Source organism: Cyprinodon variegatus, unplaced genomic scaffold (genome assembly GCF_000732505.1).
Source record: "Cyprinodon variegatus isolate N-32 unplaced genomic scaffold, C_variegatus-1.0 Scaffold1433, whole genome shotgun sequence".
NCBI lineage: Eukaryota > Metazoa > Chordata > Actinopteri > Cyprinodontiformes > Cyprinodontidae > Cyprinodon > Cyprinodon variegatus.
Genome location: NW_015151886.1, coordinates 89,067 through 116,164, shown reverse-complemented (window position 1 = coordinate 116,164; position 27,098 = coordinate 89,067). Strand labels below are relative to the sequence as shown.

At 37.3% G+C, this 27,098-nt stretch overlaps 1 protein-coding gene across 1 annotated transcript in view; it reads right to left on the bottom strand.

The window, feature by feature from the left end:
* Positions 1–27,098, bottom strand: part of LOC107103365 (neural cell adhesion molecule 2-like) — a gene marked incomplete at its 3' end in the record, with an annotated part of 74,247 nt that overhangs the window by 23,099 nt on the left and 24,050 nt on the right. The window contains exon 2 of the mRNA XM_015403038.1: positions 9,258–9,332. Coding sequence (XP_015258524.1) covers positions 9,258–9,332 — 75 coding nt within the window. The remainder of the gene's footprint in view (positions 1–9,257; positions 9,333–27,098) is intronic.

Below are 27,098 nucleotides of genomic sequence, written 5' to 3'. Positions count from 1 at the left end.
AGGGTAGGGCATAAAATAATTCTGTTAAGGTAACAAAATATGCCTACAGTAAGTAGATGCAAAAGATGCATTGATTATTTTTGTTGTGTGTGCCTAAGATCAAGATTAGAAAGTTATTTATTTAGAGTTGCCTTTGATTGTGCTATCCAGTGGACTGTTTTTTTTTTTTAGCTTTTTAATGGAGTGACTATGACCTGAATGACTGAGAATCTTCACCAGCAAACTAATACATTTGTTTCTTCTAGGACATGAGAGTGACACAACGATGGAGTGTATCATCGTTTTCTAAACATCTATTTACTTTGACTTACATTTCTGATTCTGCCAGTGATTTCTAAAATCCTTAACACTTAAAAAGGTATGGTTTTCTACTACAGTTTTCTTATCACTGCTCAGCATCTTTTCTCTCAACTTTGATGATGAGCTTCAAGTCATCGATTGTCGAAGGCCTCCTTCCATAACCCCAAGTCTGTAAAGCGTTAATGGGACTGTGATTTGATTACTCTACAGTGTTTTACTGTATACTGCTTCCCCACAGAATAATCATTTCTAAAATTAGAGAATTATTTGCAAGATGTACTAATACATTTGATTTAATCTAAAAACCATATGTAGCCCTGGTAAAATGTCAGCTCTATCTATATACTTTATCTCATTAATAGAAGCTATTCACTTACCAACTTCAACTTTTTTCAGTCTTTGTTGGGACAGAAAATACAACTTAAAGATAAAACAAAAATTTTTTTATGAATAACAATTCATAAAAAATGTTTACGAATAATTATTCTAAAAATAATTTTATTTAATTGCTTAATTTATTAGATATACAGCACATTTTGGACACATTATTAACATTTTTTGTCACTATTTCTTAATGCTGAATTATATTTTATATAAAATAATGTCAAAATAAATAAATATTACTTTTTTTTTTTTTTCCTTTTACATCCAACTGTGTTACAGGTCTGAAAAAACACAGCTCCCCTCCTACAGAAGGGAGCTGTGTTGGTGGGAGTATTTATTTCAGGTACCAGCAAGATGACGAAAAACCATCCAGGGGGCTGAGTTTGCATAACAGATCTTATGAGCAGTTCAGCTGTAAAGAGGGGTTCCTGTATGTGGGAAGTTTTTCTTTCATCTGTCTCAGTTGTAGCTGACACTAAGTGAAAGGAGATGGTGTTCACGTTAGACGTTCTGCTTAATTGTAGTTTATGTACAGTTTCGGTCGTGTTCTCAGTTAAATTAACACAGAAGTCGTTCTCTGGACGTTACTCTAACCAACAGTAAGAGGAGAAAAGAAGGAGTGGGGATAAAAATCATGCATTTCGTTCTCAGTATTGAAAAGAAAACATTAAAGGAACATGGGAATGATATAAATCAGGGGTCTTCAAAGTTTTCCAGGGCAAGAACCCCCGAGCTAATGACAAGATAGAGCTTGGACCCCCTAATCATATATATTGTATGAAATTGTATTATATCAAACTGGTCCTATAGTCACTATTAAATATGGAATAACGTAACGAAAGTAATTTCGTCCTGGGATTATTAAAGTATTTCTGATTCTGATTCCTGCTGATGGGACAGGTGTTGTAAATGAAACTGTCCCCAGCTTGAAAGAGCTCCTGTGTGTCGCTGAATGTGTGCATTGATGACTGAAAGACATCTTCTGCCTCCATTTATCTGTTTACTACAGTGGTTTGAATTCATGTTAATGTGGATTTAAAGACATTTCAATTAGTGGAAAAAAATTGCAGGGAGGAATATGAAAAAGAAAGTGTGTTCAACCAAAACTTTCTTAACCCCCCTGAGGTACCTCCGCGGACCCCGTAGGGGTTGCGGACCCCTGTTGAAGACCTCCGATATGAAGAATAATAGGCATAACGCAGTTGTAGACACCACACCATCAAGTTGTCATAGGGAGCAGAGGACAAATGGCCTGACAAGATCTTTATTAATGGCCTAGCTACCTTTTTTTTTAAAAGGTGCTGCTGGAGGACTGCTTCCGTTAAATAGACAGAACTGTTGCGAGTACTTTGAAAGCTGTTAAAAAATAAATTAATTAATAATTAAACCCCTTATAAATATTTTTTCCAAAGTTTTTTTAGGAGGATTTTTGAAGTATCTCATTTAAAGAGTTTGAGTGCAGTGAAAAAATAAGAACTCTATCCAGGTAGGAAAGCAGCAATGGAAAGCTACTTGGACAGTTATATGCGTGGTGGATATGCACATGAATGAAACTCAAAATATATGAAGCGAAGACATTCCCATGTATCATACAGTACAAGAGAAGACATAACATGTATTTATAAAACTCAATGAGGTGGGTTGTGCATTTACATTATGTCATTGAAAAGATTGTGGGAAACTGTATAGCCCCTATGGAGTTAGGCATCTTGCTTCCTATTCCTAGCTCCTTTCTCTCTAGTTGGATGGCATTGATCATGGTGACTGGTGATGCACTTCCACTTTGCCTTAAAAGTATTGTAGAAGAATTTTTAAAAGACCTGCTCTCTTAAAAAAAAAATGTGCATGCAAGAGCATGCACAACCATTTCTCCTCGTGCATGCCCTGTTGAAAATGTGCTGTTGTTATAGCTCATACAAGCTTACTGTGTCCACATAAAGCGGGGACTATATAGTGGACTCAGCAAACTCAGTTAACTAACCGTTTAGACAGATGATCAATGCTTTTTGCTCCATTGGTCATGTAACTCCTCCTCTATCACTTCTTTTTTATTAGTCACCGCTGTAGGGTAGCGACAGCCTATGGCAACAGCGGGCAGCAGTGACAGCAAATCCCATAACGCTTTGCGAGGAGAGCTCTCTGTGCAAAGCATTCTGGGATATATCTGTCTCTTCTGAGGCCATTATTTTCTTCTCATACACTTCCTAGACACTTTTTCTCTAACGACCCTCGGCTATTTTCAAAGAACCGTGGTGAGAAAGGTGACCTTCAATGACTGAATGTCTGAAACCGTAGCTCACCACACATATGCGGCTGAAAGTTGAAAGGCTGAAAGAAAAAGATAGCTGACTGGGGACGAGCATGTAGAACGGACTTGCGAAAACATATCACCAGAATTATTGACGATTAGAAGGAGCACTGATTTACATGATCAACCCAGAAATAAAAGATTGTCCTCTATACCTTTACAGTGTTCTTGCTGATTTGCACTATTCGGAATGAGCCTCAGAATCTCAATTCCCTCTTGATGTTCTGTCCCTAACACTAATATAATGAAATTATCACAACTTGCCTGATTGCAACAGGTTCCTTAAAATATTCGTCCATTTCTGATTTATATTCAAACTAGCTTGCTACTTCTACTTCCTGTTTAATACAGCCAACCATAACGTCAATGTAAAAAATATCACTTTGCATTGCCTAGTTAATTTGAACCATTGGGTTTGATTTACTGGCTCAAGCTCATAGTCTTTCTGCATTGAGTTTGCATGTTCTCCACGTGCCTCTGTGGGTTCTCTCCAAGTATGCATGCAGAGGCAACATCAATGTGATTTTTGTGTGTCTCTGTGTACGGCGTACCCTGCCTTTGGTTTCTATAGTGCTTGACAATGACACCGCCCCACTGTGACGGTAGAGAAGATGGATGTATAACGTTTATTTTCCGTCTTAAAACATTTTAAAAGTTTTCTCAAAATTCATATGAAATTTGGTTGGAAACAGGGCTAATGAAATATTAAATAGCTCAGACATGTCAGACTATGCTTCTGTTTGCTCCTGGACCTTTGATCATCTGGGATTGACTTGTATCTTCAGGTTAATTGTGGGTTAGAGATTAATTATCGCTCATCGCCAGACAGGAGAATCGAGATGACTTCGGCTGAAGAGTGTCAGAGTACAGTAGCCATCCAAAGTGCCGCCTGTCTTCTCTTTTGTACCTCTAAAATAAAGCCTTTAAAAAAGGAAAACCTCTATCTGACAGCTTGGGCTATAACCAACCACCAATGACAAAACGTTGAATAATGAAATCTCTTATCACTACTGGTGAGACGCTTCAAGTATATTTTTTAGGATTAGGAAATAGCTAGTAATGTAGATATGTCTTTTTATAATTAAATCAGTCTACCAATTGTTAAGAGGTTTCTCCAGACACAAAATCAACCTTTTTCAGACTTTAATCTTCTAGAGAACCTGCTAAGTAGCAGCAGAGAAGAGAGCATATGAGAAGACCCAGGAGATAGAGATTTTCTTCTCTTGCCAAAAAAAATAAATCAATTTATAACTTCATAATGAACTGTAAAATGAACCAAGGGTGCTAAGTGTGAACAGGTAGCAACAGTCGCATGGCGGTTGTAATGTTCTTTTATGACAGAATTAACACCTAAAGGGAGAAACTAGGAGTTAAACTATGAAATACAGACATGATCTTAACGTCTGCAGAACAACTACTTTGGTGTTGAAGAAAGTCTATTTAAGGCATTAAAGACTTACGGTAAAATCTACACATTTACAACTTTACCACTTCTGCCACTTCATATCATTAATTAACAAAGTCAGTTGTCTAAATGCTGATGCACATAAAAGGTTTTATAGTATGCAGCTAGTAGATTCTGAGTCAGCTAAACCCTGCTGAACATGGAGTACAGCTCTTCCTCAGTGGTGTTGGTCTACGGAGTGCTTTTTTAATATTATAGAAAATACAAATAATGAATATCTCTTCAGGTTCAAGCTGACATAGGAACAAATGGACCCTCTGTGTGGACTACTTAGAGTCAACAACTTTCTAAGGTCAATCTAAACGCCCTACTTATTGTTCTGCAGCCCTCTAGGTGTTCTTTCAGCCTCTCAGTGGGATCTGCTTCTCCTCCACTCATGGTCTTCTGCACTTTGGGCTCTTTCTCCTGCAAAGGCCTCAATTTAACCTGTCATTCCAGAGCCCTGCCATGTGACAGAAAATAAAGCTACTCTATCCTGCAATGACAAGCACAAAAACCAGGCCATGCTGATGCAAAGCTTATTCTTTCTCCTAAAAGCACATTGGCACTGCAGGTCCTGATTTTTGTTTCAGGTTTTTTTAAAATCACATTTATTTTTGTTTTCAAAATGTTGTCCATGTGCTCCAGGGGGAAGTATTTGTGCCTCTTAATCGACTCGCATGAGCAAGCAAACAACAATGACGTCCGGCAGGTCCAGAAATCATGAAATAGATGGAAGTTAAGGTTTTTTAAGGAGTACAACAGAATCCTGAGGCTAAAATGCACAAATAAAAATAGTACAAATGTATTCAGGCATTTTGTGGAGTTTTGGCTGCTATTCTGGTCTTTTTGAATGAGGAGAGGCAGCCAGGAATAGTAACTAAGGGACATCAACAACTTCACAGTGAGGGCAACTTTTAGCCTTAACTGTATATCTTTGGGGAAGATATTCAGAATATTTAAGCCTCCTTTGAAACCTGTAGTTAAGATCAGTCAATAAGAAGAGATTATGATTGAGATGTGAGAAAAAGATTACATTGGACAAAAATTTATTTACTGATGTTAGAAAATTTTGAGTGGTTTGTAAGTTCAACTTCAACTACAACAGAGCACACGAGAAAAAACGTCTGAATCATATTTTGGGATGATTTTTTAATTTGTTATTAGTAAATTATAGTGAAAGACAAGTATTTGGTCAATAAAAAAGTTAAACTCAATACAATGTTGCATAAACTTTAAAAGCAATGACATAGAGCAAATTTTTCTTAAGCCTTTACCAGGTTTGCTCACACTGTTTATGGTATTTTTGCTCATTCCTCCATCAGAGCTCCTACAGAGGAGCTTTGGGGTTGCAACTGGTCAACATTGATTTTCAATTCCTGCTTAGATATTTCTCTGGGTTTAAGGTCTGGAGATTGGCTAGGCCACTCCAGGACCTTGAAATGGTTTTTACAGAGCCACGTCATTACACTGCAAAAAATATGAAATCTAAATAATTTAATTTCTCTTCAAATGAATAAATTCTCAGGTAATTAAGAGATTTGAGGAATGGAATAAGACAATTTACATTTAAAAATAGGAAAACACAACTACCGTCTCTTATTTCAGGTTCTTAATATCCAATCATCTTATTTTAAGGGTACAAATACTTATTTCATTAGCAGATCATTATATTTAACAACTAAAATTGAGATTTAATACATTAGTTTTAAGAAATGTTTACTCATTTTTAGATCGTTTTAGCAGTGTGTTGTCAGAGTGGTGTGTTTAAGATCATTGTCCAGCCACCTTACATTTTCAGTACACTCACTAATGGTAAAAGGTTTGGGCCTAAAATCTCATCATACATGACCCCATTTATATTTTGTTTATATATCAGATGTTGTGTCTCCTTTGCAGAAAAACAGCCCCAAAGCATGACGTTTCCACCACCATGCTTTACAGTAGGTATGGTGAACACCATGGTACTTTCTGTTCCCAAAAGTTTAACTTGGTTACATCTGAGCAAATAATATCCTCCCAATCCATTAAATGATCATTCATATTGACAGACCAGCAGGGGGACTCACCTGGCACTGCTGTATTTGTCCCTACATCTGAAGAAATGTAGTGTCAGAAGCAAATAAATCCATAAGCCTTGGATACAGAAATGTTTCAAACCCTTGAAATGCTATGTATGTTTGGGGGCAACAGCGGTGCCTGATGTAGGAGTTTGCCCTGAAATCTAAGGATTGACAGTTCAAGCCCCAGCTCCAGCTTTCAGTGTCATGTCTTTGGGCAAGACACTTCACCTGCATTGCCTACTGATGATGGTCACAGAGCCCTGTGGCGCCAGTGTACGGCAGCCTAGTTTCTGTCAGTGAGGCCCAGGGCAGTGCGCCCCAGGGCAGCTGTGGCTACGATGTTGAAACTACACTGTTGATGTAGTTTCAACAGTGTGAGTGTGTGCGTGAATTGGTGGATGATTAAATGTTGTGCAAAGTGCTTTGGTCAAGTCTCGTGAATTGAAAAATGCTATATAAGCACTGACCATTTATATAAACCAGAGGCAGGCTGAAGTAAAAAAAAAAAAAACATGGCTCCTTCAGCTAAAATATCTGCAATGTCTTTTTTTTTTTAAATGAATGAAAGGACAAGGTCGGTGCCTTTGTGGATGGGAAAGATGTTTACATGGTCCTGCTGCCTGGATTTGTTAACAGTTTGATCTATAAGTTAACTCCGCTAGTTGAGAAGCAAATCAATTATGGGGTATGTCACAGCTTCTACTGTGATTAGCTAAAAGCTCAACATGTACCAACTGGTGATTTACGCAGTCAGCTGGAAGAATTGTACAGAATGTCCCTCCCTTTTGCGAAACTTTTCACAGGAGCCTTTTCAGATGGATACCGTAGAATTCAAGTTGAACTGGTTTATGCCAGGTTGTTCGTGTGTTAATCTTGGTAGTCTTTGTTCCTTTGGTCCCAGGTCTTTGCAGGTCATTCATCTGGTGCTTCCGTGTAGTTCTGGGAGTTTTCCTCACTGTTCTCTTGATCATTTGTGGGGCCTAGATCAAGGCCCAGCATGTGTTCTATTCTTCACATTGCTCCCACGGTTGATTTATTCACAGCAACCTGCTTGCCTATAGTAGATTCACTCTCCCAAGCCAACAATTTTCCTCCTGGTGTCCTTCTACACCACTTTGATCGTGGGTTGGAGTCTGACTGTTTGAGACTATGGACAGGTGTCTTTTAAACAGATAACGAGATCAGACAGGTACAATTACAACAGGTAATGAGAGGAGAAGAGAAAACCTTCTTGAAACAGAAGTTAAGAGTTCTGTGAAAGCCAGACATCTCGTGTTTAAGTGCCCTGCTCATTTTTCACCAAGGTTTTCAAATAAATTCTTTCAAAAATAAGATTACAGTTAGTGAAATTACAACTCTCTTATCATAATAGGTAGGAGAACGTGAACAATTAGCCCCACTGTTTATTTCAGAAAATTTTCATTTAGCTCATAAACTTTACAATATTTCGACTTTAAAAGCTCAGCTGTATTGGAAGTGAGGGGTACAATTCAAACACTATTCATTAAAGCATTTTGTTAAAAGGTTCAATTTGGTATAATCTAGATTTATACTCATATAACAACAATTAATGACCCAGTTTTCTCATAATAGAGTCTATATTTTAATGAGATCCTCAACATAAGAATAAAGGTTCAGAGAACTCAATAAGATGATGTTAAAAGTTCAGTTAAACTATAGATTTAATCTATGTTATTGTCCTTGGATGATTTTTAACAGATCAAAACCAGAAAAAGCTATGACTGTCCAAATTCCAAACCCAAAGCCACCAGGAATAAAGCTGCTTTCACTGTACAAACCTCTTATCAATATAGGACTGGCACACAAAACATGACTGCAGCTCAAGGCCGGAATAGGCCCTTCAACAGCTTGGCTTTTTCTTTATTTGCAGCTTCATTTCAGACCCCTGTAGCTTTTGTCTGATTTCCCCCACATTTATAGCTCCCTCCACATTGCAGAACTTCCTACAAGTGTGGTAAAAGTCAAGCTTAGTGCCTAGGTTGAAAAAAGGTGCACGAAAACTTCCACAGCCACACTTTGACAGTGGTATGTGAACTACTGTACTTACCTCTTTTTTAAAACCGATTGCTTTAAAAACTTTTCCATTTACCTCTGCTAGCTTTTCACATTAAAAGCCTTTTCTGTTCAATTGTCAAGAGTTTAAATTTATTTCTTAGATTTCTACCCCTCCTCAGTACACTTTAACAGCCCTGTATGATCCTCCCAGCTCGTTTCTACCCTCTTGATTGCTAGCCCCCCTGTTGAGTGGGTTGGCAGGAGAGAGACGGGAACCAGTAGGAGGCGGGTGAGGCCTGCCAGGAAGTGTAGCTACCCCACCGAGTCGCTGTTGGCCCCAGCATTAGCTTATTTGCTGCTGTGCAGATATGCCATCCAAAAATGGACAAAGAGAAAGTATAGTGACATGGCAGGGAAGAGCAAATCCAGGAAGGTATAGTGTTAGGTGACCCACCCGTTTTTTTGACAGCAAACACAACCACAATCCTTGCAGCACCTTGTAATAGCATTAACAGCCAGTTCATTTTTCCAAATGTAACAAGAACTAAACATTGGCTTGAGTTTTGGAAAACAGAACAGATGGTGTGAAAAGAGGTGCAAAATGTGTTAAACAATGAGCTAATACTGTCCACTTCACTATAATGAATTAATTTAGGTTCCGCTGTTGAAAAAATCTTTAAAAAAGGAAGGGTTTTGGGTATTTATGTAGAACACACAATAATCAGGAGTGTGGCATCTGTACCTGTGCAGGTGAAGAACTTGGACTCCCCGACACTTAACTCCACTTTGTTCAAGGATATGGATACCTGCAGAGCAGCTGTTGAAGAGAAGAAAAGAAGCAAAGGAAAAAAAGAGTTACTAGAAGAAAGATTTATTGAATTCACACACGGCAATACAAAACCAGAGAAAACAGCTCTGCAGCTCTTACAGTACTTTCACTGCAACTGCTGGACCTCTGTATCTCTGAGAGGTTTTCATGGAAGAACCATTTAATGGTGCTAGAAGGGTTTTCCAAATCTTTGCCAGAGGAAATGGGGGTTTGACTTTAATTAAATTCTGATGATTTTTTGAAGCAGTTTCTCAGAAATCCAAGAGTTATTGTTCGATCCAAATGCGCTTAGACAAAGATTGGCTTCCATTATTGCGACAAGCTTTCACAACACATGGGATATGTCCTGTTGTTGAACTGTTTTCTGTGACAAATGTGTGAGTGTGGGGTGGGTATGGAGGGGTGGGGAGAAATCAGTAAAGCAGTCGATAGCACTTTTACTTTATTTGACGGAAAAAAATTGCATCCCTGCATGTGAACTGAGAATAACTTCATGCCGATTTAAACAGATACATTCTTTTACCTATGCCAAGATACAAGCTAGAGAATTTCCATAACATTATATCGAAAAAAAGAGACAAAGCGAAAATTGAGAAAAGTTGCTATTTCATTTAAAATATGAAACACAAGTAAAAAACATCCATTCTTAAAAAAAAAAAAAAGAATTGTTCAAAACACATATCTATCTGATGCTCACTTCATTATCTCTGCTCACATCTGTCTCAGTTCCAGTTCCAGTGATTACTGTAATAATCACAGGTCCCTGAAAAATGCAATGCCTTTCATTTCAGGGACAGTTGGTTGCACCAGTACAACCTCAGATTGGTTTTAGTAGCATCATTAAGACACAGAATTGCATGCTAGAGCCCTGATCTATGAAGTGATGTTTTCCCTTTAACCAAACTGTGGTGGTCTAACTCAGAGGTTCCCAAAATGATCAGCTTCTGACCTACAAAATGTTACCAAAGTCAACTAATGATCAAAACTACTGGTTGAGTATTCAAACATTTTTTTAAAAATTACAGAACCGGTGTAACAATATTACAAACAGGATCAGAAACAAAAAGTAGTAGTTGTTTTTTTTTAACTAATGCTTTTATATCTTTTACCATTTTAAACTAAATCTTAATTGTCCATTTTAATTTTTGTAGTGTTCGAGACCCAATCTTTGGTTGATCAGGACTCCAAGTGGGTCATAATCCTAACTTTAGGAACTAATAGGCTTGATTGTGTGTTTTGGACTACTTTCCACCTTTAACCCAAGTGTTGTTGATCTTAAAGTAAACTGCCAGATGTTACAACTTTTATATTGTGGTTCCAGATTTCAAGGTCCTGAACCAAAATATCAGCCTGTGACTATGACGCTACCACCACTGGGTTAGACTGTAGATTATGGTGTTACACCAAATATAACACAATGTCCATCCTCCAAACCACTGATGTCTTGGCAGTCCAAAGACACGTCGATGTGTTGTGTTTGGTAAGCACAGGTCCTCTCTCATTCTGATTATTAGATCATTACCTCTGACCTTAATAGAGATAAATATGCTGTAAGTTTCTTATAGATTTTTCATCTGTCTTAATGAAGGCCTCTTTGTTTAAGAAATTAAGTCTGTTGGATGACAGATGAAACGTCTTCGAGAAACAAGAAAAGTCTGGTTCCATTCTGCAGACATACTAATTATTTTGATGTTTTGGATGTCTGGTAATCTAAGACAGCATTATTAACAGAGGTAAGTGAGGTCTGCAGTGTTTTAGATGTTGTTCTGGGTTATTTTGTGACCTCCTTGAAGAAATCAAATCTTTCCAGTAGAAAAGGGTTAGGGTTCTCAGCAGACCACTCCTTTAGCTCTGATGGAGGAAGCCCAAGGTATTCCGAAACCAGTGGAGAGATGATGTCTTGGGTTGTCTTCTGGGCCTTCTCCAGGTTGGACATGCCTGGAACACTTCCAAACGGAGATGTCCCATAGACATCTGACAAAAATGTCCCAGCAACCTCAACTGACTGCTCTCGATAAGGAGTTGAAGCTGCTCTACTCCGAGCATCTTGCAAATGGTCAAGCTCCTCACCCTATCTCTAAGGGATAGCCCAGCCACCTTGTGGAGAAAGCTAATTTCAGCCGCTTGTATCCAGGATCTCACTCTTTCAGTCATAATCCAGATTTCATGACAGAAATTGAAGATAGGAACAAAGACCGGCCGGTTAATTGAGAGCTTTGTTCGGCCTCAGTGCCTGCTTCTTATTTATATAGGACCAGTTTAAATCATGAAATTTCAAGACTGTTTACAGAGAAACTCAATCAATTCATCATCCAGTCAGATTAGTTGAAAATATTCTATCTCAGGAAATGCAGCTGGTTGCATTGACTCATTGAGCATTTGGTGACAGTAGATATTCGTTTGCAATGTCTATTTAATCCTACAGCCATTCCTACCATGCGCTTTGGTTAAAAATCCTTTAGCCTACCTTATGTTGTCAGACATGTGCTTTTTAATGATTCTTTGATTCTAAAGATTGGGCTGTAATCAGGCTGGTAAAATGAGAGTTGGCCTTCCAATAATGCTGGTAATCAGAGTTAATTCACATAAAGTCGCAAGGATAGTCTCTTTTTCCCCGTTTTAATTAGTTTTATTTACTTGATACTTTTGATTGAAATGATCACTAAAATGAAACAAATGATTTTCCAAGGATATATATATATATATATATATATATATATATATATATATATATATATATATATATATATATATATATACTTTTACCCTTGAAAAAAGACATGGAATAAGAAGAGTAAGAGCAAGAGAAACCGAAAGATAGAACTATTTAAATCACAACTAGGTGGAGTAAAGAATGTGTGTCTTGATGTTTAATGAGCAGTGATTGGCAGCTTTGCATGAGGAAGGTCACTTTAAGGCCAGAGGCTCCTGATGCAGAGGTTCTGCCCTACCACATCTCTATATCTAAGCCTGGATATGTGATGAGCCTGTCATACCCATGGATCTTCTTTTTTTTTATGTTGGAGCCACAATCCTCTTTAGGATCTACATCTCACCACATGCTTTAGCAGAATAATCATATTCTAATGGATGTTAATTCGCTCCACAACACTGGGAACGTAATAGTAGAGCTCAAGGCGCCTGTCAATAATCGGGGAAATGATGAAATCATTATCCGCTGCTTTTCTAGGAGGGATGGCTGCAGCCTACGGCAGAAACACACTGAAGCTGCTCTCCAGAAATCACCGGCAAACATATGCTGTGGCACAAAGACGGCTACAGATGGCAGTAGATCGGCACACACAGGAGGAGGTACAGGAGGCGCTTTATCAATACATCTGATCACTTTCTGACTGAGATGTTGCATCAATGGAAGTGCAGAGCCGTCTGTCATCTTTAAAATCAATTTGCTCATTGCTTTACATTTTTCACTGGCTGCTGGATATAAAGCCTAGATTATAAGCTCAATATCATAATAGATTTTGTCTCATGTTACACAAACACATTTGGAACTCTGCAACACTGCACACCCAGACATAATAAAATTATCTATAAAATATCTCCTCAATCTACAGTCTCAGTTTTGTATTGTATAAATTAAGTAATTTTTTAGGATTCACCTTTACTGTGACTCACTAGTCTTAATTTTAGCTTTATAACCACTGTTTCTGATTATCTTCAGATGTCTGGCACCTGTTAGCAGGTAGCTCAGTCTAAAAAGACTGGACTATATACCTAAATACATTATAAAGGCATGTAGGATAATACAGATTTCCTTCTTCATTAAAGTCCAGGGCTGTTATTGGCCTCTAGAGGTAAATCTGGTTGGTTTAAATCCAACATGCTAAATGATTACTGGTTAAAACATTTTTTTTTTTATTATCCTAACTGGACAATATGACTTGAAATTTACTGATCTATAAAAATCTGTATGCAATAACAGACGTGAAAACATACTCTAAAGGTATGATATGGTAAAGAGAAAGTTGTACTGTAACCCCAAACTAAAGAAAATCATGTGTCTATTTCTGTGGAGGAGGTGATTCCTTGGAGCGTCTCACTGTTTACTGATTGCAATTGTTAAACACTGAATTCTCGCTTTTTAATTTTGAAGAAATTCTAGTTTCTACATTTTCAGTTGTTACCTTCTCAAATCCACAGAGGTATTTACTAAAGTTAAGGACTTCTGGAGCTCTAACCCTTCCTTCTAGAGACTGCTTATTTCTCCTGGCAGTGCCAGTGAGTCACTACAATTTCGTTTCCAACCTTGATTTAAAGCAACTTAGGTTTCAGTGTTTTTTAAAATCTTATGCAAGTTTGTTCCAGATTAGTAGGAAATAAGATTTAAAAGGTGCTTTTGTGGGTATGCAGGGCAGATTTGAGCCAGAAGACCTGAGAGGTCTGAGCAGTTGATAAACAGGCCAGTCTTTAATGTACTTTGGTACTAAGCCATTCAGTGAATAATAGCCCAACAGAAGTATTTCAAAGAATTTTCTGACATCTATGGGAGCCAGAACCTTAGAACAGGGCTGGTGTGCTCAGATTTCGTAGTTTTAAAAGGATGCTTAGAGACTTTTTAGGCAGACCTGTAATCAATCTGACCAAATATAAATATATGAATTAGCTTTTCCAAGATCCTACTGGGACATTAGATTTTTAATCTTGGAGATGTTTTTCAGGTGATAGAGAGTCAACTTTTTAGATTAATTCATGAGCTTCTCAACCTTCAGGTCTTAGTCCATCATTACACTCAGATTTCAGGCCTGATTAGGGGTTTCTGTGCTTAATAAGTGTAGCTGTGTGCTAACGTTTGGCTGCTCCTATTTTGGTCTAAAAATTATAACTTTTGTTTTTTTAGATTAAGTTAATGCTAATTTTGGTACATCCATTTATTGATTTCTTGAACTAATTTTCCCAGAGCTTGAATGGTCTCATAGTCATGGTGATATGGTAACCACAAACTATGTCTCGTATGCATAGTTACGGTGACTTATACTGCTGTGTGTAATAACTTAAGCTAGAGGAACTATGTAAATTCTGAAATGAAGGGACCCCAAGATGAAACCTTCGGAAACTCCAAGTAGGGCCTTGGCAATATGAAGAAAATCTAATATCACGATATATCTGGGCTATAATCGCGATACATGATATCTATTAAAGTTTAATTAGTGATCTGGAGGACGTTGATATACAGTATTTACTACATCTTCATTTTGTAGCGGATGACTTTTTTGGTGGTGGAATAAATTTGTACTTCTACCTTTTGCAGCAATGGTTTTTGCGACACAGCTTACAAACTACCGCCTTTTGTTCTGACAACTTTTGCATGAAATCTAAACAACTGCCATATATTGCTTAGCTGAAACACCTGCTGTCGCCATATTTTGTTTGCCGGTTGTTGTAGTGCTGAACTGAGATTTTTGTTGTCTCTACTTTAAAGTTACTCACCAACATAAAAAGTCCCACTCCTTTAAATACAGTAAGATGTTAACCAGTCAAGCGCAGTATCAGAAAGATCAATTCTCCATGTGTTCCAATAGAAAACATCTTTAAACCAGCATACACGAGTAACTGGGCTTTACATTGTGCTGTGGCATAGATTTGGTGTTTGTCGCTCATCTTACAAAAAGCCTATGGCGCCTAAAACATTAAAATAACATGAGCTTTTGTTTGTGAATATTCACTTCCCTGCACTTTTTGACAGGATAATTTACGAAGTAGGTTTGTTGTTGTGGAGATTTTTTGTTATTTAATTTGATTTAATAACAATTTATTACTACATGCAGTTTAGGCTGCAAATAAAAAGTCTTGACCTATAAGTTAGGCTCACAAGATAGTATGCGGCAATTGTACATTATGTAATCTACTAATATTAGAAACTCTGATGACACTAAATTATATTTTTGTTATTCCTTTATTCTGTTATTTAGAACCACACAGAGATACTTAATGACCAGAAAATATTACCTGGCCTGGTCATTGAATGTGGGATCATACTGGTTATATAAACCATCACTACATTTCTTTCTAACAATGGGATTTAGTTTGGGATTTCTGCAGCAAGTTTGACCTTACTTAACTTTCAATTGTTAGATTACACAGAGGTACCTTTATACTGTATTTGATCACTCTGGACTTGACCACGGATCAAGTCTTTGCCATTTTACATTTTCTTCAAAGTGGTTTCGTCCAGGCCTTTCTTATTTTCGTGTATTATTTTTTTTTTACATTTGACATTATTTTAGCTGAAAAGTAAACATCTGTTAATGCTTCATTCTCTCTAATGAACTCCTACCCATTTGAAACTGTTAGTCCTAAAATTCGAAAGATGTGTCTGGGTCGGACATAACAATTTCACAGATTTTATTTTATTTTTTTGTTTTTACGGCACTACTGGCTCGCTTTTATGGAGAGTAGGCTGACAGGAAAGGGGATATGAGAGAGGGGAGAGACATGCAGGTCTGATTCGAACCCGGGTCGCCAGCGTCGAGGACTAAGGCCTCCATACATGGGTCAAGTGCGTAAATACAGATACATAAACCATTATCAAGCATCTCATAAGTGTGGGGTAGTTGGTTTTCTAATACTCTACGACATTCACTGGTAAAATATTTGCCATGTTGAATAAATTCTGGAAACGCCTGTCTGATCACAACACTCAGAATCCTTAAACCCTCCTTAGTAAGTCTTAAGTAAAGCAGAAGAGACGCATGCATAGTTTTAAATTAATGCAAGTACAGTTCTCAGCTTGATTAATCAGGCCTGTTTAACCCTGTGCCCTTGCATACTGCCTGCCTGCAACTTAAGGCAAATTCCAATCAGCGCTTCAAGTACTTCAGAGGTTTTCAATTATTAATTGATTCGACGGCGTTTGCGGTGTGCGTGATTGATCGCGTAATAAGCTCCTCACTAGAACCTGCAGGTACAATGAAAAATGGACCCGAGCTTTTTTTCTTGTGCTACTTGAGCCATCGGTGTGAATAATGGAATCAAGTTAATCCTTTAACTCCCTCACCAGTTGAAATGCACACCCCAAAACGTTGTTACTGCAAAGTGAGCATTGGGATTTCTAAACGACTCAGTTTGAAATATGATAAGTGAGAATTTGTTTGTTCACACTGTCGCACAAGGAGGGGGCGCATATAGACGTGCTAATTGCTTCATTTTTTTCCAGGCATGGCCTGTCTCTGTTCAATCGGCTCATTAAGGAGCTCCGGTCAATATGTTATGAGCCTGGTAACAATTATCAGCTCCAATTATTATCTCCTCTGTGAAGCACTACAGACAAGCAAAATAAGACCCCAAACAAAAGTATTGATTACCATTTGTAAAGCATCAGAGATGTTCAATCATCTACCACACTTCAGCTTCCCAAACAATAATTAGAAATGAATGTTCCAAGCCTCCTTGTGTGTTTGTAGGGCGGGTGTTGTTAACAACAAACGTAGAATGTTGTATAAAATGGTCTAAAAAAACAAAAACCCTGAATTTCGGAATCTGTAAATCATATACCAGTCTTATTTTTGCAGTTTTTCACTGCTGCTTACATTTTATCACTGCTGCACTTTAAAAAATGGAAATGTCTTTAGAGCTGTACTGTACCAATTTCTTTTTCTATAAAAACAGTGTGTACAAAATGACAATAAAGTCTGTCCAAGACTGAGTCTAAGAATGTTAAATATCAAAAAGCTAAATCTGGAGTGTCAAACTGGTATAACAAGTATATGACTACGTTCATTGTAGTTTCACCACTTATAGGTAATTCGTTTTTGCTATCTGGTCCTCTATGAACATATACGTATCAAAATGCTAGGACATTCCTATCTGCTGTCTGATTTACATGTGCAAATGGCACAACTTTTAAATGCTAAATCATTATATACTAAATTATTTTGCCAAAGTTGCATAAGGAAGAACAAACAAACTTTATATACCTTCTCTTATCTAATGTCACTTTAGAACTGCTGAAAAATCCTTTCAGTTATTCCTTTCAGGTATTCAAAAAAACAAAGCACTGGACTTTGTTTTCCAAGCTTGAAGATGTTTCGCTTCCCATCAGGAAGCTTTCTAAATAAAAAATGTCAGAATTAGAGTTGAGTTCCAAGCTTTATATTTAAATAAAACATGCAATTGAACCGGAAGAGCAGGTCAGCCCCCTTCGTAATGTGGAATCGTTGAGGTCTTTGTTATCCTGCAATACCCGGTACTGGTCTATGCCTCTGAAAAGGGGGGTCGTTAGGGTCATAATTGGCCTGGCTGACCAGGCGAGATGTCTTGGTTCCTGGCATGGTGATGAGGATTATGATATCGAGAAGGAATCAACTCTATTATTGTGTTGCAGGTTTTGGAGAGCTGAAACCTGAGTCCACCTCCTCTGTTTAAGGATGGTATTTCTCTCTTAACATAAATAAATAAACTGTAACTTGAGCCTATAACAAAAGTAATTTCCCTCTGGGATTATTAAAGTATTTCTGATTCTGAATAAACAGCTGAAAGGTGACGTCTTAGTGGTTTATTCTTTGCAGGGGGAGATGGTAACTCAGGGATTCTGTGGTGCCCCTACACTTTGACCTTGAAAGAACTGGGAACTGGGAAAAGAGCAATCACACACAAGAGCGCTCCCCCCAGGGAGCACAATGTTGGTCCGCCCTCCTGTGTTTATGTCAATACTTAAAAGCTTCTAGCATTAAAAAGGAGCGCTACTACAGGTCAATTATCCTTGCTGGCACCAGACTCTACAATGCGACAATGTATAATGTGCAATAACTATTTGATACCATGTGCAATAACCTGTTTCTCTATATTTGACTCCCAGTGCAATAACTATATATATATAAATATAAATATCCACCTGTATAAATATCCATCTAAACACCCTGTGCAATAACCCTGCATAACAATCCTGTTATAAAAAAATAAACAAAAATAAACAAACTTTCATATGTTAAGCACTGTATATATTCTGTATATCACATGCAGGTTTTTGTTTCCTTTAGCACCTTCTTCTACTCCTTTGACTACTTGAGCTGATATAACGAGTACGTTTCTCCACTTTGAGATCAAAAGAGTCAATCAATCAATCAGCCTGCCTTGCTATCAACATTCCAGTCTCAATTCCACCAAAAGTGACGATTCCAGCAATCATGGATCTACCTCTGGGTAGTCATTAAGTGTTGCTGCTTGTGTAACTTTGCAACTATTGTTTAAAAGACTGAGAAAAAAAAGGTAAATGAACCATAGCTTGCTGCTAATGTTGCTAATGTTACATCCACACACAAGTTAAAATCACTTGCGTACCGTAGAGAGAGAAAAAAAAGGGCGTATAAAAATAAGCTTAAATGAGCAAGATGTTTGGGTTTTTTTTCACTAAAAATGATTAAATGTGAATTTAAGGAAAAAATTTGAAAAAACTGTATAAGTATAATACCAAGTTAAACCTCCTTAAAACATAAAACCATGCCACAAAAGCTGCTCTTTAATATCCTTAAAATAAAATAAAAAAAAATAAAAAATACAATTTTATAAGCTTGATTTTCAATCAGGTGAGATAATTTTATAACTATTAACTCTGTTCAAAGTCAAAGTCAGAAGATTTTTCTTCTTCTGTATATTCAACAGGAAGAAGTTCACAGAGCGAACAACACATCTAATTCTTGATTACATTATTACAATTCCAGTCTTCCATCACTAATTGAAGAGAATTGCTTCTTTGAATTTGGACAAAATTCAATGAGTGGAATTCATCCTTCAGTAATTGATTTCTTATACAACATTAGACCGAATATGACTGACATATTTACTTAGGTTGATATAGTTTAAGAATTTAAGTCAAGGAGATTGTCACTTCTTCCACTTGTTCCAACAAAAAGCCATTCTGAGATGTTGAATTAGTAAACTGAACATTAAATTGCTGTACAGGGTAACAGATGTAGAAATATTTTTATCCAGATGCTTCAGACCCAACTCAGCATAATGATTCAGCAAAGTTAGTGTGACTGAATAAAGTAAATAAAGTTTTTTTGTTTTGTTTTTTTACCGCTGCTTAAATCCAAATACTTGTCTGACAAGAAAGAAAGTGTCCAATCAGCTGGCAGAGAGAAAGGTGTGTGAATATTTAATCCTTTTTTTCCATAAAAAAAGCTCAATTAAAGGCATAGCCAAATAAAATGCACCAAAGAGAAGCAGGCTTTGTATTTTTGTACATAGAGTGTGGGAAGGTGCATTTGAGCTGGATCCTTTTATTTTTTTGGAGTGTGTGGGTGGAAAGGAGGGTGAACGCTTTGCACACAGAGAGCACTTGGCCCAGGGGCCAAAAATGCTCTGCTTTAATTGTGTGTGATTTTTGTGAAGGAATAAAAGGGAATCCTTCCCTTGAACTTTGAAAGCAAAGAGCAATACAAAGATAAGCGAAGGAACGTGCAGACAAAGAGCAAACCAAGACAATAGATACATTACTAATTACCGTGTTTTGGTATTCAGCTCCATCTTGTGTATCTCATGCATTTCTTCAGTGGTGTCACATTGGCAGGAATGATTTGCAGCATGAAATCAGCACCATAAACACTCAGCATACAGCATTTCTGACAGCTATATTTCAGAGATGATGTGTGCCACAAAAACATTCACTAGGTAGGGATATTTTTGTAGGTTGCCATTCTCAGTGGGTAAAATGCACCAAATTTGACTTATTTCCCCTCGGAGTAAAGGAAACAATATAGAGAAGCTAACGTTAGCTTTCTGTAGATCCATATTTAACATCAATTTAGAGCATAAAATGATTAAAGTTCCTATTACTCTCATAACATATGCATGACTGGGTTATACTAAGTTATTCACTAAACCAATTTTTTTAACTCCAAAAGAACAGAGATTGGCTTAAAGATGCTTTAGTAAAACAATTAACCACAACTAGGAAGAAACCAAGATGCAGGGTTTCTATAAGAGTAGCCAATCACAGGCAGTTTACTTTCTCAGGTTGGGTTCTCCCTCAAAGTGACAAAAGATGACATATGTTCACAGAAACTGGTCCAAACGCAGGTAGGAGAGCATCTACAATTGCATAAAAAGTAAAGAGAGCGAAGAGAAGGAGAACGAACTCATGGTTGTGACATATTGCCTGGTTCTGCTGGAGGTTTCTTCCTGTTAACAGGGAGTTTTTCCTCTCCACTGTCACTACAAGTATGCTTAGTGTGAGAGATTGCATTGGAGTCAATGAGTCGATGAAATCAACTGGTTTTCCTTAGATGGAAAACTTTGAATCAATTTGACTGTATGATCTGGTGAACTGTAAAGTGCCTTTAGATGACGTGTGTTGTGAATTTGCGCTATAGAAATAAACTGAATTGAATTGATATTGTGGACCTCATAGTATTAAAACTGCATGCATAAAACGTTCTAATTGCACGTGGAGCGCTGTTTACATGTGTTTGATTTAAATAAAACTGCGCCAATGTGTATTAATGACTAGAGTCTGTACTTTTGGCAGAATTCTGACTTCATACATTTGAAAGAAATAGGTGATGAAGGATTTCAAATTTAATCTAATACTGATCTTTCCTATGAAATTTCAGTTAGTGTGGCATCCGGACAGAAAAAATATATAAGTAAATCTTTGGGGATGGATATCCAAATAGTCGTAAAGTAAGTAAATGATGCTTACCACCATGACAGCTGCGATATAGACACTTGATCTAAATAGAACCTTCTTGGCTACATGAAGTAGGCAACAGAAACGCCTCAGTTTAGAGAGGTTCATCAGCTTGGAAAGGGTTACAAATATTTTCTCGTCATTTTGCCGAGTTCGACTGTAATCTCCACTCTTAACTTTGGCTAATTTGTGAAATTATCTTGATTGCCCACATTCATCTTTCCCTCCACATACCAAGCCTGCTTTCATGCTGCAGATAAAAGAGGGGGGGGGAGTGAGGGAGTAAGCTGGCTCAACTCAGCCGACCATATCCAATTGTACCGACATTCAGTACCATACCACGTGCAGTCTCAAACACAAGCAGCAGCTACCTATTATCTTCCCACTCTCCTGCACACCTTCACTGTATCTCTGCTTTCCACTCTCCAGCTGCTTTGCGATTTATGTCTCCCTCCTTAAGCCTCTTAAGCTCTAAGCTGCTGAGGCCTTGATGGACCCCATGCAGCGCGGTGCAAATACACAGATGTGTGCTTTCAGACAGATGTGTAATCTTTTTCTAATTAGCATGGAGAGGCGTCATGATTTTATCTGGCAGGTGGCTAAAATTATAGGTTTGGCTCAATTTCTTCACACCGTCTCAGTGTCTATATGTTTTTTTTTTTTAAATAACCATGCACACAATCAAAGTTCATGTCCATGTGCATACGGAACAAGCTTCAATTCCTTTTATGTAGTTGTGTCAAAATTCCTTTACAGGAAAGACATTCCTTTTGCTTTGGTGTCTCTTTGTATCAGATTGCTGTGTCCTGTGATGCCCAGTCTTTATATGAAGCAGGTTTTTATGCAGAAAAGCTGATGGAACAAATTCTGTTCAAAGGATGAATTCAGTTTTACAATGCATGTGGCACAATCTACAAACAAAAGGAGAATTTTACATAAAAAAAAACTTCCAACAAAAAAAAAAAAAATTATAGAATTAGAATAAAAATAATAAAGGCTTTTCTTTCAATAAGTTGAAGCAAAAAACAAAATCCATCTATAGATCAACAACAAAATAAAAAAAAAGAGTTATATTACATCCTAAATCTATGATACATTTTTATGGTTTGTTAGTAACCCGGAAGTTCAGTTCATATGAAGTTACAGCATAACGCAGGATCAATAATACAAACTTTCTGTTATTTAACATTTTAAATATTTTTTTACAGATACATTTATTTTTATTGATAAGAGAAGACTGTTTATTGAAAAGTTCTATGAAAATCTACAGAAAGCTACTTTATGGAGAATAAAAACGTTGATGTACAGCATTGAAGGACCTATGGATAAAGCCCATTTGAGGATGTTTAGGCAAAGACAGCTATCCAGGACATGAACCACTTCTGAACAACAGATGTTTAGAAAAAATTTGCCTGGGCAAAAAAGAGGTTCATCAAAGGTCTATATCCTCTTTTTTCTATTTCACTTAGAACCCAAGGTCTCAGAGTCTGGAGGAATAGTGGAGAGGCACAGGAACTACATTGCTTTAAGTCCAGAGTGAAGTCTCCATCAAGCCCAAAGGGAACATCAACACAGTGAGTGGTCATGCAGTGCTGCATAAATAATAATTTCTTTAGCTCATAGAGAAATACGTTTCCTTCAGAATGGATTTCGGCATATAAAAGATCTTTAGCTATGACTTTTTTTATTTTACATTTGCTAAGTTTGCCCAGCCTTTAGACACAATGCACATTAAACTGTTTTGGTCGTGTTTAACTGAAAACAACAACAACAAAAAAATTATCCAACCATTTTTGACATCTACTCAATCATATTTAGTTATTTTAACTCAATTGTTTCATGTTAGCAGGGTAGGACATGAAAAAAAAAAACAGTTAAAAACTAAATAAGGCGCAACAGGTGCAATGTGCAAGAGTTCGCTCAGAGGGTTGTCGGTTCAAGCTTGCAGCCCTGGCTTTCAATGCTGTTGTGCCCTGGCGCAAGACACTTCACCTGTATTAACTACTGATGGTGGTCAGAGGGCAGCCTTGCTTCTTTCAGTGTGACCCAAGGCAGCTGTGGCTACAATGTAGCCTGCGATCATCAGTGTGTGAGTGAATGTAGTGTAAAGTACTTTGGTCAAGTCTCCTGATTTGAAAACACGCAATATAAATTAATTTTAAAAAGCAGTTAAAGTCCAAAGAACTTTGCTAAAGAAGCGTTGTAGAGCACAAACAGGTGTTAGCTGGAGATAGGTTCAAAAGATTACAAGGAAATCAAACTTGGAAGAAAAATCTGTAAGATGTAGGTTTTAGTAACTGGACCTAGTTTCTGTTTGTTGAATAGTTGCTCTACATTGGAAAAAATATCTAATTAAAATATAATCTATTTTCTTATTTTGTGCTTTAAAAACAGATAAAAAATAAAAAAAAATGGATTTAATTATTTTACCAAATTATGAAAACTAAAACTGGCAAAGAAAAACATACAATAGTAGGGTATTTATATAAAAAGACTGCAGGCTTAGACGCAAACGTTAAATTTTACAAATAGGATTTTATATCTCCCAGTTTATCTTCTTTTGTGTTTTTAGGTGATGAAAAAGTGTACACAATAAACAACATATTTAATAAAAATCTCAAATTGCTAAAATTTTCAAATGTATCTGTCTTTTTTTTATGCTTTTAAGATGCAAAGATGTGAAAAGATAAAAAAAATACAACAGTTTTAGTCCTGGTTTCAGAGGAAAACACCCAATTACAACAATATTTGGTCCATAACAGTCGCCGTGTTTATATGAGCCCCAAGTGAATCCTACTCTAAATTAGGACCAAATGGATCTTGTATATTGTTGGGTTTCTCATATTAGGAGCAGCAAATAAAAAGAGGCTAGATTGATGACATTGATGGTTGCTGCCCATTATAGGCAGGAATCCTACAGGCTTATGCAACAATACAAAGATCATGGCAAGTTATATAACAGGAGGCATGATTCTCGCGACAAGAGAAGAAAACAGATTTCTGACACACACTGCCTGACAATGGCACCCAAGTAAAAAAAAAAAAGAGCATGAATCAATCCATAAAAGCACTCAAACCCTGACAGACAGTGAAGTCTGAGTCAAAGGGCAGATGAGGCAGCAGAGGGAAAAGAGTTGAGTTTCAAGTGGCAATGCAATCATTGGCTATGATGGAAATAAGAAGGGTAAACAGACAAGGCCTCCATTTCAGACTCTCCACCTACCTTGCAATCAGAGCTCCTTGATGCCAGACGTGGCAGAAGCAGCTGAGAGAAGTTGTGGAGGACAAAAATCTCAGTGTGTGCGCTATAAACCCACACAGGTTGGTGTGTATGTATACACTACAACCTCCAAAAATATCCATTAATGTCCTATAGTACCTTTTTTTTGGAAAAAAAAGAAAAAAAGACTGCGGTATATCCTCTGTGTTTTCTCATAACCTCTGTCTTCTTTATCCTCCATCAAAAGAAATGATTTCTATTCCAGATAATGAATAAACTGGAGCCTCACACAGTGACGGAATAAATCACATTTTCTTGGATATTGGGCTCATATTTATGGAAACACAGGGAAAAAATAGGGCCAGTACGCATTGTAAGAGATAATACCGTTATCCGCATTCCCTTTTTCAAAAACAGAATCATGCTTCACAGGGTATCAGGCAGGAGCTTTGACTATCTTGGCTCTGAGTCCTGTGTCTAATCTATTAGTTTTATTTTCCTTATCTCTGTCGCCCTTCCTTTTCTGCTCTCATTTCTTTCCTTACATCACTACTTCCTTCTCAGGGTGCAAACTATTGAAATGCATTCAGTTGGCTTTATTTACAGTGGGAATCTTTATATTTACATACAATGTGAAAAAAAAATCCTTAAACTTTGCTTATTTTGTAAAAGCTAACTTACGTTTGTATTTATAGATAAGCTGGAATAGAGAAATGTGTTTGATTTGAAGGCCAAAAAAATAAAATAAAATGAAACTTGATGATTGGCAGAAAACTCCTCTACTCTCATAAATCTACAAGTATTTCTCCACAATACATCTTCTGCCAGTCTGCATACGAAATTATATATAGGGCGACATTTGCGTCGGATGTAGGAGTTTGCCCTGAAATCGAAGGATTGATGGTTCAAGCCCCCGGCTACAATTTATTTATTCTTTTTTTTTTTATATATATCTACTCTAATAATCCCAGAGGGAAATTACTTCTCTGCATTTAACCCATCCCCATGGGGAGCAGTGGGCTGCCATTGTGCGCCGCCCGGGGAGCAGTGTGGGGTTAAGGGTCTTGCTCAGGGACCCAGAGTGGCAGTCTGTGGGAGTGGGGGATCGAACTCCCAACCTCGAGATTCAAAGCCCTATGCCTTAAGTGGGTGAAAGACTGAATGTAGTGTAAAGCGCTTTGGTCAAGTCTCCTGACTTGAAAAAAAGCGCGACATAAGTACAGGCCATTTACTATATTTATTTAGGTCAATAAACTAATCCTTTCCTTGTGAGTCTCTAAAGGTTGAAATATATACCATTTAGTACCATTATTAAATTTGGATTATATGTTTTTAATTAAAATCACCTTAATTAATTTAGTACAGCATATTATTGAAGTCATAATATAAGTGGTTATATTTCTATTGTTTTCTTCAAGGTTTTCTTAAGATCAGAATATCATTCAGTTGATTTAGTACAGATAATATGCTTTTGAAGAGTACATTAAGAGGGAAAAGTTGCTGGAAAAAAACAGAAAACTTGTTTTTCATTTATATTTTTTTTTATTGTGAACTAAAACGAGAGAAGCCATTGCTGCCTCCTAAACGTCACTCTTAGAGGTCAAAGGTTATTTCTGTATTAGAATAAAATCATTGATCACTATTTTTCCACCAAAGAGGACACTGTTTGAAAAGAGTGACTGAAGGCATGTTTGAAGTTTGCCTCAGATAAATGCGGCTGCTGAGCCTCATTTTCTGTAAATAGTCCTGAAACGCAAAAGTCAAATCAATAACAGTCTGGAGCCTGAGCTTTCGAGACAATGAACTCCAGCAGAGGTGGGAGGGATGTTTATTTATGATGATCCATGAGAACTCGCGGAAAACCAGGCATTCAAATATAAGCTGAGTACTGATCTCTTGGGAAGGTGACAGACTGAGCCCAGCTGATTACTCCACTGGTTTCTCTGAGCAGATGAACCCCGGCTTTCCACCTCTATGGAAGGAGGTTACTCAATAGTGTCTGGCAAAGAGTGATTCTGTAATAAAAAGTTGATGCCTCAGGGGCAGTATTTTCTGAGAGGAGAGTCGTAGGCTGAGGGAGAGCGAGGGTCCAGGTCTTGTGGTAGCAAGTTGCACACAGGTTAGACTCTCCCATGTGAAGCAATGGTTAAGATAATAAGTAAGATAATTAAAATGCATTCCAGCTAAAATTAAACAGACATTTTAGCTTCAAGCAGATGTATTGTTTTGTCTGTAACTGCTGTGCAAAAATAATGGTTCAACTTTCCAACCGAAATAAGAATTGCATTTATCTAAATATTTCTTTAAAGAAATCTATCCATTTTGCAAAATGATTTCTGTGTATATATACTTGCAGTTAATCAAAAAAGTAAAGCAAAAAAATAAAGTAGCAGCCATTCAAAATCGCCCTTGCCAGTAAAACGCCAGCCGAGGCTTCTCTTTAGATAATAATGTCCACAAATCTTGACAGAAACAATATTTTTGTACAAAGATTGATGTTTAAAAAGGAATTCTAGAGGACCAACCAATGGCCCATCAAGGAAAGTGTGGAAATTTTGAATGGCTACTATTGTAACAAGCAGGAGTTCTTATTGTTGCAAGTACAGTATGCAGATAGCATTTTTTGCAGCAGTGCAGAAAATATGGTGGTGGCAGTGTCATGCTGCAATGACTTTTTGTCTTCTATTTTGGATGTATGGGATGGTAAATAATTCTGTGCTTCAGCTCACTTTCTGTTGATGCCTTACATAGTATTGTAGTCAAAACCAAACAAACTTAGACCAAGGAGTAGCAAGACAAGGCCAGGACCTGAAGAAGCCAAGACCAAGGGCCGGATCTATCAAAGGTTTGCGTGTATAAAAACGTGAGCTATTTCACTGCGCACGCT